Consider the following 14,005-nt stretch of genomic DNA (forward strand, 5'->3'; position numbering starts at 1 on the left):
GGGGATGGGGAGACAGGGCTGGTTCAGTGGTATGGGGATGGGGAGACAGGGCTGGTTCAGTGGTATGGGTATGGGGATGGGGGACAGGGCTGGTTCAGTGGTAGGGGTATGGGGATGGGGGACAGGGCTGGTTCAGTGGTATGAGGATGGGGAGACAGGGCTGGTTCAGTGGTAGGGGTATGGGGATGGGGGACAGGGCTGGTTCAGTGGTATGAGGATGGGGAGACAGGGCTGGTTCAGTGGTAGGGGTATGGGGATGGAGAGACAGGGCTGGTTTAGTGGTATGGGGATGGGGATGGGGAGACAGGGCTGGTTCAGTGGTAGGGGTATGGGGATGGGGGACAGGGCTGGTTCAGTGGTAGGGGTATGGGGATGGGGAGACAGGGCTGGTTCACTGGTAGGGGTATGGGGATGGGGAGACTGGGCTGGTTCACTGGTAGGGGTATGGGGATGGGGAGGCTGGGCTGGTTCACTGGTAGGGGTATGGGGATGGGGAGACTGGGCTGGTTCAGTGGTAGGGGTATGGGGATGGGGAGACTGGGCTGGTTCAGTGGTAGGGGTATCGGGATGGGGAGACTGGTTCATTGGTAAGGAGCTGCCTACAAACTACAGCTTTGGACTTACAAGGAGCCGAAGTCATGCTGGAAAGAACCTTTTCTTCACTGTGACTGGAATGGAATGTGGTGGAATGTTTGGGGAAGAATTAACTTTTCTTCAAAATCCACAAAACAGTGCACAGTACAGAATCAAGCTTTCCACTTCTGCAGTAGCCATTCAGCCCCATGACGTAAATGTCAAATAATCCCTTATACATGGAGGAGAAGGCTCTGCTCAGCAGTCTCATAGAGGTAGTCATATCCTCTAGCCTATTGCTGAGGTTTGGTATTTTTTTGCTGGAGAATAATGATGCAATGTGCTCTGAGGTTTTTTTTTTGGTCTAGGATGTTTAATGAGCCTCACAGACTCACTGCTGCTGGTAAATGGAGTGCGCTGAACATGTTTTCATTCAACAGGGAAGGGAAATGTCTGGACAGGATGTTAACTCTTTGTTCCAGGTTGAAATTTAAAATACCATTATGCTTTACATTACAATTTTTTCATCAAACTTGATGATGTTCTCATCAGTGACGGTATAAAAGTGAAAAAATGTTGACCAATTTGATGTTTTTATAAAGTGGTGTCTTTACACCATTTGGGTACAAAATACTGTTCAGGGTCAAATTTGACCCTGTAGTTCAGAATGGCAATTAAGAATGTGACAGATTGGGGAAACAGCACAAATTAAGTTTATTATAATATACATAATATATATAATACATAGTATATTATGTTCCCTGTAGACTTACCCAAACCTTAACCAGGACTACTACTAGACTTAGTCTATCCCTTACCCCAACCCTAACCTTAAAGCTTGTGGTCCCCACAAGGTGAGTGTATGAACAGGTTTTGGTCCCTACAATGTGGCATAAACCTGGTACACACACAGTTTAGTATTGTACTAGTGGACCTTTTGATTATTTATAAACTTTAATATACAGAATTTCCAGAAGGTACACGTACCTCATATCTACATTCACCATGTATTTTATTTGGTCCACCTTCCTTGTAGGTCCATTACATATTTGTACAATTAGAGACTAGCCCACCTGTTTCTGCACAATGTATCAGCCCCCCTCTACCTTCAAGAAGGTTCTTTTTGTGAAAAGTAAAATAGTATACATTTATTTCTACATTCACACATATTGAGATTAATTTGAATGTCCAGTAATCTGGACATTTGGACTTGAAAATCATGCTTTGATTAGTATAGTAGATTCATGCATTACAAAACAGTCATTCAGGATTTTTGTTTATTTTGTTAAAAGCAGAATTACTGTGTTTTTAAGAGTGTCAGTAGATGATGATCTATGAATTTTGGGATAATATTGTTTTTTAGTGATTTCTCTGAATTTTGCTGTCCAGTATGCTGGACATTGGAATTAGGCTAATGAGATTTGTAAAACATGAACATATTTTTTACATCAGGGCTAAAAGACCCAAACAAAAAATGAAACATTCCCTGTGTTTCAGGTTATTTCTGTCTAAAACACTGGGCTGGTGTATAAAATGTATGCAGTATATGTAATATGTATATCATGCCTGCATATAAATCTATGTAATATGTAAAGTTTTTTCTTCACTGACTTTTGTTTAAACCACTTGTTCATTTTAGATATAATAATGCAAATCAGTGTATATGCTTTGTGTTAAAAAAGCTCTGTGATTATGATTATTATGTAAAAATACTATGAAAATGATTTTTTATTTCAGGGGCCGTTCATGCAGATATCCAGGTATTTCCAAGAGTTCAGAAACTTCTCATACAGCTGTTCATACAGTAAACAGAAGAACTAAAGCGCTTGCTTTGCGTCAGGGGTGATAAATATGCTCGTACGTCAATATGAAAAAAAAAAAAACTTCTCACAATTCAAGTCCAGATGTCTATTATTGGACACTATACCGGACACTGAATATTATGCTTCGCAGTAAACAGAAAGATGAGTGAAATAACAGTAAAATTAAACACGGTACTCAGTGTGCAGCAGAGAACATGATCACCTCTCACAGCCAAAACGGGTCCAGTCTCGGGACTGAGGAGGGAGACCACTGAACCGGAAGTTCTTAGGCCCTGGAGTGAGTCGTTTGAGTGCTTTTGTTTGTTTGTTTTCTTAAAAATATTGATTTATTCAGAAAATTCAAGCACGTAGCCTTTTTGCCAGTATTTTAGCCGTAGTTACAGACGCTGTTATTTTCTCTCTGCTGTTTCCTGCCACGTCGTGAGCGTCTCGAGTGTGAGGAGTTCATTCATTCGCGGAAAAGGTTTTTGTTTTTGTTTTGTTTTGTTTTTTTCTGTTCGCCTCTTCAGTTTCTCTTCGTCCAGCGAGCAGAACAACCACCGACAGTAGCTCAGGCTGTAAAAACGATAAAACAACCCTTAAAATCAGTCAGACTCCGCGAATAAAGCGCGTATCTACTCTCTCTGAGGTTTGGGGTGGTTTTGTAGATGAAGCTGAGAGAGAGAGAGAGTGTGTGTGTGTGTGAGAGAGAGTGAGAGAGAGAGTGTGTGTGTGTGTGTGTGTGTTTGTGAGAGAGAGAGAGTGAGAGAGAGAGTGTGTGTGTGTGTGTGTGTGAGAGAAGAGAAGCTGCTGCTGCCTCGGACTTGTTCACTGGCTGTTTTAGGAAGAGGTGAGTTACTGGAGAAACTGGATTTGGTCATTTTTGTAGACGTTAGTCTGTGATTTTTAGGGCTGTTAGGTTCTACTTTGTTCTCTAAGGCACTAGGTATTGTTTAGTATGGGACTACTTCTGTATCCCTCCGCATAGGAGAGCGTTCAAAATGATGAACCACACAGCGGTGAGCTGGAGACGCCGCCTCCCCGTCTCCGCGTGCTGCGGGTTGTAATGCTAACCGTACAGTAGAAGACTTTGAAAGACTAAAGTCTGACACCCTCTCACATCTGAAAACAGTGTCATGTTTTTAGTCACAGAATATGATTTTACAAAGACTGGGAATCTTGAAGTGTCACTATTTACAAGACTGCAGCTAGACTTTTGAGATTATTTCCCATCATGCACCTGGAGGAAATTTACAAGCAGATAAACACTTTTCCTTCCACTCTATAGTGGTACAGATGGAAAGATATAGAGCTGTAGAGCTGTATCCTCTGACGGATCATCACTCAGAATCTTTAATTACCCTGTAAAATGTGCAGTTACCTTTTTAATTTGATATGAAGATTTACACATCAACACAACATGCAGTGATTCAGCATTGTCGATTGGGTGTCATGAACTAAACCATAAAAAACAAACAGTGTAACAGAAAGCAAAAAAATAAAAATAAAATAAAAAACATAAATAAGGAAAAAACGGCAACGATTCTTCAGTAATGCCACTCTTAAAGTCCTGAAATATTAAAGGAGTCAGTTTACATTGTAAGTTAATATGATTATTGTATTAAAGTGGAGCAGATTTGCCGTTTTTACAGAGATTTCAGGCTCTCACACATACATCCTCTCTCTCTCTCTCTCTCTCTCTCTCTCTCTCTCTCTCTCTCTCTCTCTCTCTCTCTCTCTCTCTCTCTCTCTCTCTCTCTCTCTCTCTCTCTCTCTCCTTATACCAAACGATCGAGATAGCGCGACGCGACTCTAACAACACTCTCGTGATTTTATTCCGACATGGATGTTTGTGTGCGACAGTGAAATCGCTTGAAAAGTCGTTTGGTGTAAGGCCGGCATAAGATGAAGGAATACTAAAAACCCAACAGTGCAGTGCAGCACTTTTCATGTTTTTACCAGTAGGTTAAACTCAAATGACAGTTTTCAGTTTGTTCTCTGTAGAGGATTTGTTAAATGATTAACACTTAGAAAATCAACAAAACGGGTATTTTTACCGGGGGTGATCAAACTTTAGGCAAATCGGTGCCGTTCCAGCCCCATGAATATGCTTTTTTTTTATCAACATACATATAGCATCATCCATGTTAAAGATAAACTACAGACATATATTGAACAGCATCAAGTGAACACAAGGAAAAGATAAAATAAAGAAAAAACTACAATGACAACACTTTCATTCTTCCACCAAACTTAAACCCCTCATATTCCTAATAGTAGACATAGCTATTTTATTGCTAAGGGATTTAAGAGACTCAATAAATAAATTAAATTCAGCTAAGAAAACATTGAAATGAGGCTTAGATTTACCACATTTTGTCTTTTGTAATTAGTATTTTCAGAGATGCTACAGCTGAAACCAACAATCACATCTTAAAGTTTTAGATCTATATTGTATCCATATTTATCTGAAAAATATTTGGATAAATTTTTCATGAATTCTTTTGAGTATTCATATTAAATATATATATAGTCTATTTTTTCTGGAACATTGGTGCAAAATGAGCCCAATAAATGCTCTGGAACCAAGCAACCCGTGACACACATGGCAGAAGAGTGTGGCGCTGCCATCACCACGTAAAGTGGTTGACACGCCAAAAAACAAACAGGACAATGACTGAATATGAGAGCGATGCATAAACGTTAGTATAGTAATTCTTTTTGTAAAATATTATGTAGAGGGACCATATTGTCTACTGTGCACATCACTGCCTGCTTTTAGCTTCAGTGCTCAGTGTTAGCCGAGCTGCTCTCAGTGTGTTTGCTCAGTACTCGGTGTGCAGCATGTTGTTTTGAATGAAACAGCTTCATTTGAAATTGTCCATAGAGAAAGAGCTCTGTGGAGGCTGCGTTTGGCTTTGTCTGTACACGATGGTCTATTCAAGTGAGTCACCAAAGAAGAAGATTTCTGAAATCACACAGTGTATGTCTGGCTTTAGAGGACATTCAGCTACAGTTCAATCTTCCAAACAAAAGACTCCCAACAAGACGTAAAACTCGAAACGTGAGCTCCTTGGAGGTGAATTCTGCTGTCGCTGTGCTACAGAGACTGTGGCGAGGAGCAAAACTATGACTTGTACTTTATTTACAGCTGTACAGAAGTGTTTTTCTGCCCACTCTTTTCCACTGTAGTGCTACTTGATCCAAGGTAATCAATGCATGGCTAGCTAATTCACTTCATTTAAAGTCAGCTAGAATTTAATTAATTAATTTTTAAGGTGCGTTGCACTCATATACACCAACAACTATAGCTCTGTATTCGCGAGTACTAAAAAATATGTGCTCGTACTGGGTCTGAACAAACTAATATCAGTGCATCCCTAGTTAGAAGTGTCTACCCTCCCTGTGTGTCGTGTTTCATGATGGGAAAGTGCTAAACCAGACATTTTGCTGCCTCTGTTGAAGTATCGGTTGAAAATAAGATCATTAAAAGAGCATCTCCTGCCCTGATGCTGCATTATTTTTTATTTTATGTGACATTTTACACATCCACAGAATGTGTATCGATAGAGCATTGTTGACTGGCGTGTCTTATGAACGAAATAATGACAAAAGCAAAGGAGGGTTAAAACAATATTTGTAACAGAAAATAAACATTATTGGTAACATAAAATGAGAAAATGTGTCAAAAACAGATGTTTCCCCAATAATGACAGTATTAAAGTTCTCTGCACATTTCCTCTCTGTCCACATCGATCTCTTCAACACATTTCCTCGCTAATGTCCTGCCCACACAGAAAAGCTTTATCTGTAGTTTTTTATATAAATTAAAAGCTAAACAGTCATTCAGTGAAGCTCTTCTTGCCTAAAACCACACAAGACACAGTATTTTACATATAAAAGCTAAAACAAAGCATTTCATTTTGGTCATTTTGTGTCCTGTCAATTACGTTGTATATATTTGGCTATATTTTTCATGTATATCGGGCTCAGTCTCAAATTAGTGATTTTTTAATGTACAGTTTTATGTATAAAACTGATTTGGACTTAAAGCAAGTAACCTTAAAATTGTACTATTATTGTACTTCAAACTATGAGTCAGCAGAATGTAACACACAATAAGTTATGTTTACTTACTATCTGATGTTCATTTAAAGGGAATCTCCACTAATTTTTCAAAATTTCTGCATAATTAAATGGTTGAGATGTAAAGAAAGTCATTCAGAGTGGTTTGGTGTGAAATGCTCCATTTTAGAGAAACTTACAGAGTCAGAGTTGTTCACAGTGGTGGTGATAGGAACCAGACATCTTTAGAGTTTTATGCCTCTGAAAGCTCCTACAAAAAAGTCATTACATGAAATATGAAATGAATATGCTGCCTGATGCCTGAGAGGATGTTTTTGATATTTTTTTGATAAGTTTTGTCCTAAAATTTTTTTCCCCTAGGTTTTCCCCCTTAAAAAACTCGTAGAAGACGTGTAAGTTCACTGGTGGTTTTGGTTAGTAAATAAAATGGCTGTATTTGTGTGGTGGACATTGTGACCCCTGGTTCCACCACCACTGTAAAGAAGTAAGAGGCTGTAAGTTTATCTGCAGTTAACTATTCCACATCAGACCACTCTGAATGACTTTGTTTACGTCTTAACCACTGAATTATACCGAAATTTTTAAAAATTCCCCTGTAACTTGACATTTTAAAACAGCCAGTTATTTTCAGAAATTAAAATGTTTTTTTTTTAATATAGTGGATTTGCCTTTTTTTTTAAACAAAAATTTCAGCCAAATCTCGACCCATTTAATCAGTCCTAAGCACTCTTATCGTGCAACGCGCACTCTTTCTCTGTCTCGTGCACGCTCTCTCTCTGTCTCTCTTTCTTTCTCTTTTTCTTTCTCACTCTCTGTCTCTCTTTCTCTTGCTTTAGAGGAGTGGGTGAAGGTTTGAGGCTGGTTTAAAAAGTATTCGGGGCCCTGGAAGCCCAGGACGCCCATGCCCCAGAGTCAAGCGTGTCCAGCAGGAAAAGAGATGAAGGACATTCTTTTTGGACACCCTTCATCTTTGGGCTTAAGTTGTCTGGCTAACTGAGAAATCCTGCTTTGTGAAATAGCCCCCTGGTTCTTATCACCACCACTGTAAAGAACAAGAGCCAGTAAGTTTCTGTTCAGTGCACCATTTCACAGCAGACCTCTACAGATAAAGATTATTTAGATGTATCGCTGTTTAGTTAGGCTGAAAAAAGGGAAAAGATTTCTCTTCAAAGAATTGTAGATGCTACATGCAGGTTGTTCAACAAAATGTGCTTCTTATGCTATTTTTTTTATTATTATTATTTCAGTTAGTTCTGGGTGATATTGATCAAACTCTGTCATTATATTTTCGACGTCATGGTACCAGATATTTAATTTAACATTAAACAAAAGTAGTTAACATTAACATCTTTCCTGAGTGCTGCTACTTTATGCTTGAATTTTTTTTTTTTATTGGACTGTTTTAGTCCTTGTTTTTTTTTTAACTTGAGATTACACCAAAGTGAACCTTACACCGTATTATAAACATTAGCCAGAAATAAAACACATTTACAGAAAGATAATCTTAAAATTTTATGGATTAAATACTGGTGATTTTCAAAAACGCCATTTGTTTTTTCCCCATAAAGACTTATCTGGTCATGTTACTAACTGCAAATTGATGCTCACCCTGAAAGATCTCTTGAGTTATCACAAAAGATAATAAATGAGTCAAGTCAAAATCAAAATGAGCTTTATTGTCATTCCTTCTCATCACAGATGTATTGAGAGAGGAACGAAACGTAGTTTCTCCAAGACTCGGTGCTGCATTTAACACAGAACAGCTGCAGACAACAGTGCAGACAGGCAATAAATACAAACTATACAAACACTATACAGTAAATTCTTCTCTAAACATACAATAACTACAACTATACAGCAGCGAACAGTAACTTTTAAACCTTGGCCCTCTGACCCCCATTCCCCGTGTGAAAAACTACCAGCCTAGCTTTCTGTGTCCTCTCCTAAAGTACTGCAAAAGTTACCGATTTCAGCTCTGAAACAAAAATCAAGACGCTAGTCCAGCCTTAGCAATACAACAAGTAAACAGCATGGAGAGGATGAGAGGGAGAAAGTTATCACCAGAGCAAGAAACAACTAATTTCTTAAGCAAAATACAAATTCTCCTTATAAATAATCACATCATCACATAAGCTGTGTGTGCACTTCAGTGGAATATGGAGAAAGCAGCCAAGCAGCTGTTAGCAACCGAACCTTGGACAGTGAACTGCGATCATGGCATTTTGGAACCTGTTATTAGATCAGCACAGCAGCCTATAAAATATTTGTTATGGGTTATGTGGGAAAATGGTCATGATGCAGAATTACTGTGTTTACTGTAATGCATAATGACTGTTGAGTTGGTAAATTTATAGATTGACTGTTAGTTCTGCATAATGGCCATTTTCCCAAATAACATATATAAAATCGTGGCTACAGCGGTCAGAATAAAATCAGTTGGCATGGTGGCCAGTTTGATTTTAAACATCTTACCCTTTGATCGTCACATTCCTTGAAAACAAAGTCCATCCTTCCTGTCCTTTTGGACGAAGTCGGTGATGGCAAGGTCATGGCAACTGACCCGTTGCTTTTAAATTCCTCAGCAATACCTTCTTAGTGGAAATTAGCCTTGGTATTTTTGCTCCAAATTAAGCTCTGGTGTAGGTCATCCTTTGTCGAATAACTCACAACTTTTCATTAAAAGCTGATGTAGGAAATGGCATAGATAATAAATTTGCAACGATGACTTCCTCCCTAGTGGTGACATTACTAGCCTCTTACATCATGAACCAACAAGCTAGCTAGCTGTTTTTTTCAGTGAGCTTGTGATCTGTGTCCTCACAGTGGGTGGAACTTGTCATAAAGTTAGAGTAAACAAAGCCCACTCATTTAGAGGGAAGATATGATTGGTCACTTTCACTGTCATTTGAAATTGGTCTCTTACTGAATCACTGTTGCTCAGCCCTCTGTAAATTTCTAGCTGGACGACCAATCACCAACATTCTTTCCAGCAACTCCAGAGGTGGCAAAATTCTGAAAGGGGGACAAAGGGGCCTCTTAAATTAAACCCTTCACATTCCAACACAAACTGAATAGACAGGTTTGAAGGATTTCTTTGCTTAGATTTGTATTTATTTATATGTTGATTGTCAAATTATGAATAGATAAAACAAAATTAGAACTGATGCCTTTTAAAATATTATTTTTAGAATATCTTAGGCCCTCTCTGAGGGTGTAAAGGGCCATGACGGTTCCCCTCTGCAACTACACAACCACTGAGCACAGGACAATGGAGAAAATAGACCATGTGTGGGTCCACAGCAGCAGTGATAGATGTGCGTGTGTTGTTTATCAATGCACTGAGAATTAACAGTAGTTTTTTAATGTAACCACAAAGATTAACAACACTGCAGTGTACAGATTAAAGTAATTGTGCATATAAAGTGAGTGAGTGAGGTTAAAAGTTTCTTGTTGAAGTTTCACGTTAAAGTGGCCAAGTTCGGAAGTTAGAGTCCAGCAAATAAGTAGTATGAGGGACCTTTAGTGTAGTGATATATTCACATTTTAGTGTGCTGTTTTGAATGCTGATTTTAATATACTGTATTGAAATCATTACCCCCTTATGTAGTACAACAAACAATATACACTCAAACAATGCTTGGTTAAAAACACCCCGATTTGGGTCATCTCCATAATCTGGTTATATGAATAACGTAACAAGCTGGGTCTTTAAAGCTGCCCTAAAATATGGTTATGTTTCGTATCTCCTGACCGCTAGGGTGGTTCTCACTGACTGGATGTTTCCCTGCATATGCAGCTCAGACTGAGAGGTTGTGTAACCCATTGAGTCACATGTGACATCTATCATCCTGTGATTCAGTGCAAACTTTCTCTTTGCTCGCCATCGGACCAACTGTGCAGCCTGGCGACACTATTTCAGTGTCAGAGCTTTGAAACATTTTCATCGTCTACAGGCTGCTGTCTTCGAATCCTTGTCTGACCGCACCTTGGGCATCTCTGTGTAGGTGCGGACCGCTGAGGATAGCAGATTTGCCCACACCTTGACAGAGCTGAGTGTTGGGGATAGAGCTTATGCACCAGGATAGCAGAGCATTTGGTATGTCAAGCTCCAGAAGCCCTGCCTCCATCGTCTTTCACACTGACTGTTGGAGGTGATTGAGCTTATGCAACTGACAACAGTCCATTACCCGCACCTGTTACTGCACACTCCATAAGTGTGGATTTCCTGGGCCGCCTTGAAATGGGTTCCTATTAATGTCTGTGCAGCAGCCACATGATCTACGCCCTACACTTTTTCTCGATTCTTGAAAGTCAATGTGGCAGCTCCATCGGTCATATTTTGTCCTGTCCCACATCATGGACCGCATGTGATGCGTTCCTCGTAATGGCATGGACACTAGTCAGCCACTCTAACACCTCACTGGCAGTCATCCACAGTGGTGGACAGTAACTAAGTAAATGTAATTCGTTACTGTACATAAGTAGTTTTTTGTGTACATGTACTTTACTGAAGTATGTTCATTTTGGGTGACTTTTTACTTTCACTCCACTACATTTCAAAGTCAAATATCTTACTTTTTACTCCACTACATTATGTGAAATCTGTCTTTCCTTTTGGCTCATGTGTGTATAAAAACATTTTTCAAAGTCAAAATGAAAGAAGCGTGAAGGAAGAACACCAATCGGGGCACAGCGCGCACTTTGTTTTGAGCTTGTTTTGATCTGTTGGACATACTGACCCAGTGCAAGCTTACGGTTAAATGTCAGTGCAGCAGTGTAAAATTTTGGAAGCGCCTATTCCTACATAAATGATGGAACTAACCTAACTTTGTGTAAATAGACCACAATATAGAAATATATACACACATGCACTTGTGACTGGCATGTGTGTATTTTCTGAATTTATACAAACACATTTCCTTTTATAGTAAATTTGTTTTGGCTAGTTTATGTTTATGAACAGAGACCTACAGATGCTATATAGTAAAGGAAAACTCATTTGTGAACCTGTGTTTAAAGCAAGTTTTTATTAAACTTGTAACCAAGTTCCATATAAATCTTAAACTGAAACTTTGCTTGTTCGCAAAAAGTTATTTCATAGCCAGTTGGTTGTACCTAATGGAAATTGTTTGCCTTCAGTGTTTTGTGCTTATGATAATTTTAATAGACATCAGTGACTAATTAATGACATTCTATTAAAAGATTGGTGTCACAAAAGTGACACTGCAGTATTTTCACCTAAAATGAGTTGATAAAGCAAGAGTCTTGTTACAAAAATGATAATAGGACATTAGAGCCATAATTAATCTTTTAGTACTTTTACTTTCAATACTTAAGGACGTTTGAAGGCAAATGCTTTTGTACTTTTACTCAAGTGGAGGTCTAAAGGGAGGACTTCTATTTTACTGGAGTAATATTTTACCTTGGGTATCTCTGCTTTAACTCACTACATGCGCACTACATGATTGTGTACTTCGTCCACCACTGGTCATCCACTATGCACATAACCACATTCGTAGTTAGCGTTACTTTAAACTTTAAAGTGATAAACTTTTATCACTAGGTCCATTTTAACTCTTTTGTTGGGTTGCTGTCTGATATTTTTTGTTTGCTTCTTTTTTTTTTTTATTTCTATTCATTATAATATTTTCTGCTTCTTAATACAGGTTAAATCATCAAAGTATTGCTCAATAATGACAAACTGTTATCCAAAGTAATATACCATACACTGACAGAAGAGTTACTCTACTCTGTTCTTACCAGCACTGTTATGATTTGACAATTAACTCTTTGGCTGGGTTGTTATTGTAACACAGTCACTAACCCACCGGCGGGACTTCCCAAAAACTACCTAAAAACTTTCTACCACTGTGGAAATAACCCAACAGCCCCAACCCAACAGTTGTGTAGAAAAAACAACACAGCAGTTTTAGAGTGTAGGAACACTACATTTCTCTCACGCAACCACTGTCTTATTTCCAATACAACAAAATCTAAGACAGCAAAAAAATGTATATATATATTCCATTAAACAGAGTACAAAAAGCTGGACACAAACCAAGCAAACGTTTCAGCCTCTTGCTATCATCAGTGTTCATGAGCTAAATACAGCCTGCATTAGCAACCAATGAAGTTAAACTGGCAGTTCTTCATTGGTTGCATTATATACACACAAATTTCAACAGTAACAGGGTTTTTCATACTGTAAATTTGTGTGGTACTAGAGGAATGTTTTGGGTTATCACTGGATTCTGGGAAAACATCTTTCTTGCTTTGGGCAAGTCACTGAGTCAATTGAGTTGTATCTTAAATATATAATCAGTTGCAAAATGTACTGCATAAATAGTTAAACCATTTCTGAATTTTTTGCACACTTTAATTTATATTTTTCTCTTTTTATCTTCTGTGAGATGTCTTTCCAGATCTTGTCACTGGAAATAAAAAGTGCTGCTGAAAGTAAGGATGAGGGAGGAGTGCATGAAGCTGCCATGACTGACATTAAACCTGATGATGTTGGCCAGCTTCCAAAGAAATCTGCTCTGCAGCCCCTTATGCTGTCTCCAGACTTGTTATCTGGGCATGGTGAGTTTGGTTGCACCATCTGTGGTGAAAGATGCTTCTCTCTGGCCCAGCTGGCCAAGCATGTGCAGTTCCACGATCGTGACCGGCCATTTCTGTGCGCCATCTGTGGCAAGCGCTTTCTGAGCCGCAGCCACCACGCAGAACATCAGCGTGTCCACACCGGCGAGAGGCCGTTCCCCTGCAACCGCTGTGAGCGTGCCTTCACCACCCATCACAATCTGAAACGCCACCAGCTCATCCACGACAAGGAGGAGATGTACTGCTGCTCCGTGTGTGGGGTGCTCTTCTGCCAGGAGCACCAGCTGGGGAACATTGGCAGCATTATCAGGGTTCTCAAGCAGCACAACATGGAAGACCTGATCGATCCTCAACAGCTTCTAGAACCTGAATCTGTGCCTGAGGCAGAACCTGCAGTAGAGAACTTACCAAATCTCAGCCTTAAAACCAAAGAGGAGCCAAAGCTCAGGAAGAAAAAGACAAAACATAGTAATGAACACCTTCTTCTGGATGAAGACCACTCCCCTTTTCCTGGAAGGGAAGGAAAAGATAGCCAGCTGTCATTCCATTCAGAGGTCCCTCAGATTCATACGAGCAAAGAGAAGGATTTCAGTGATTTAGTTCGTAGGACAGGCCCAAGGATACAGAAGATCGCTTATGACATTGAGATCATCTTATAAGTCTCTGTGAAAACAAACTGCTAATGATGTAATGTTTGGGACGTGTGGAATGCTGGTCGTGATCCAGTGGTGGTTAAGGCCAGAGAGATATCTCACAAAGTAGCATTTCTCAATAAAGCTGGAGAAGGCAAAAGTGAAGCTTGTCCAGTAGGAATGACCCTTACCTCTTCCACTTTTGAACAAGCCTTAATACATCACCCCAGTTGAGAACAAAGGCCAACAAACCCAAACATTGTCTTGGTTTGTGTGTTTGTTAGGAGAATAGGGGAGAATGATCTGTCCCCA

The 14,005-nt window shown here is 39.4% G+C and overlaps 1 protein-coding gene across 1 annotated transcript; it reads left to right on the top strand.

Moving 5' to 3' along the window:
• Nucleotides 1-3,170: 3,170 nt before the first annotated feature.
• Nucleotides 3,171-13,330, top strand: LOC118822899 (gastrula zinc finger protein XlCGF44.2-like; the record flags this gene model as incomplete). Its single annotated transcript, XM_036592228.1, has 2 exons — nucleotides 3,171-3,225; nucleotides 12,872-13,330. A coding segment is annotated over exon 2 (459 nt), but the record flags the coding sequence as incomplete, so codon positions are not given.
• Nucleotides 13,331-14,005: the final 675 nt, after the last annotated feature.

This window comes from Colossoma macropomum, unplaced genomic scaffold (genome assembly GCF_904425465.1).
Source record: "Colossoma macropomum unplaced genomic scaffold, Colossoma_macropomum, whole genome shotgun sequence".
NCBI classification, from domain to species: Eukaryota; Metazoa; Chordata; class Actinopteri; order Characiformes; family Serrasalmidae; genus Colossoma; species Colossoma macropomum.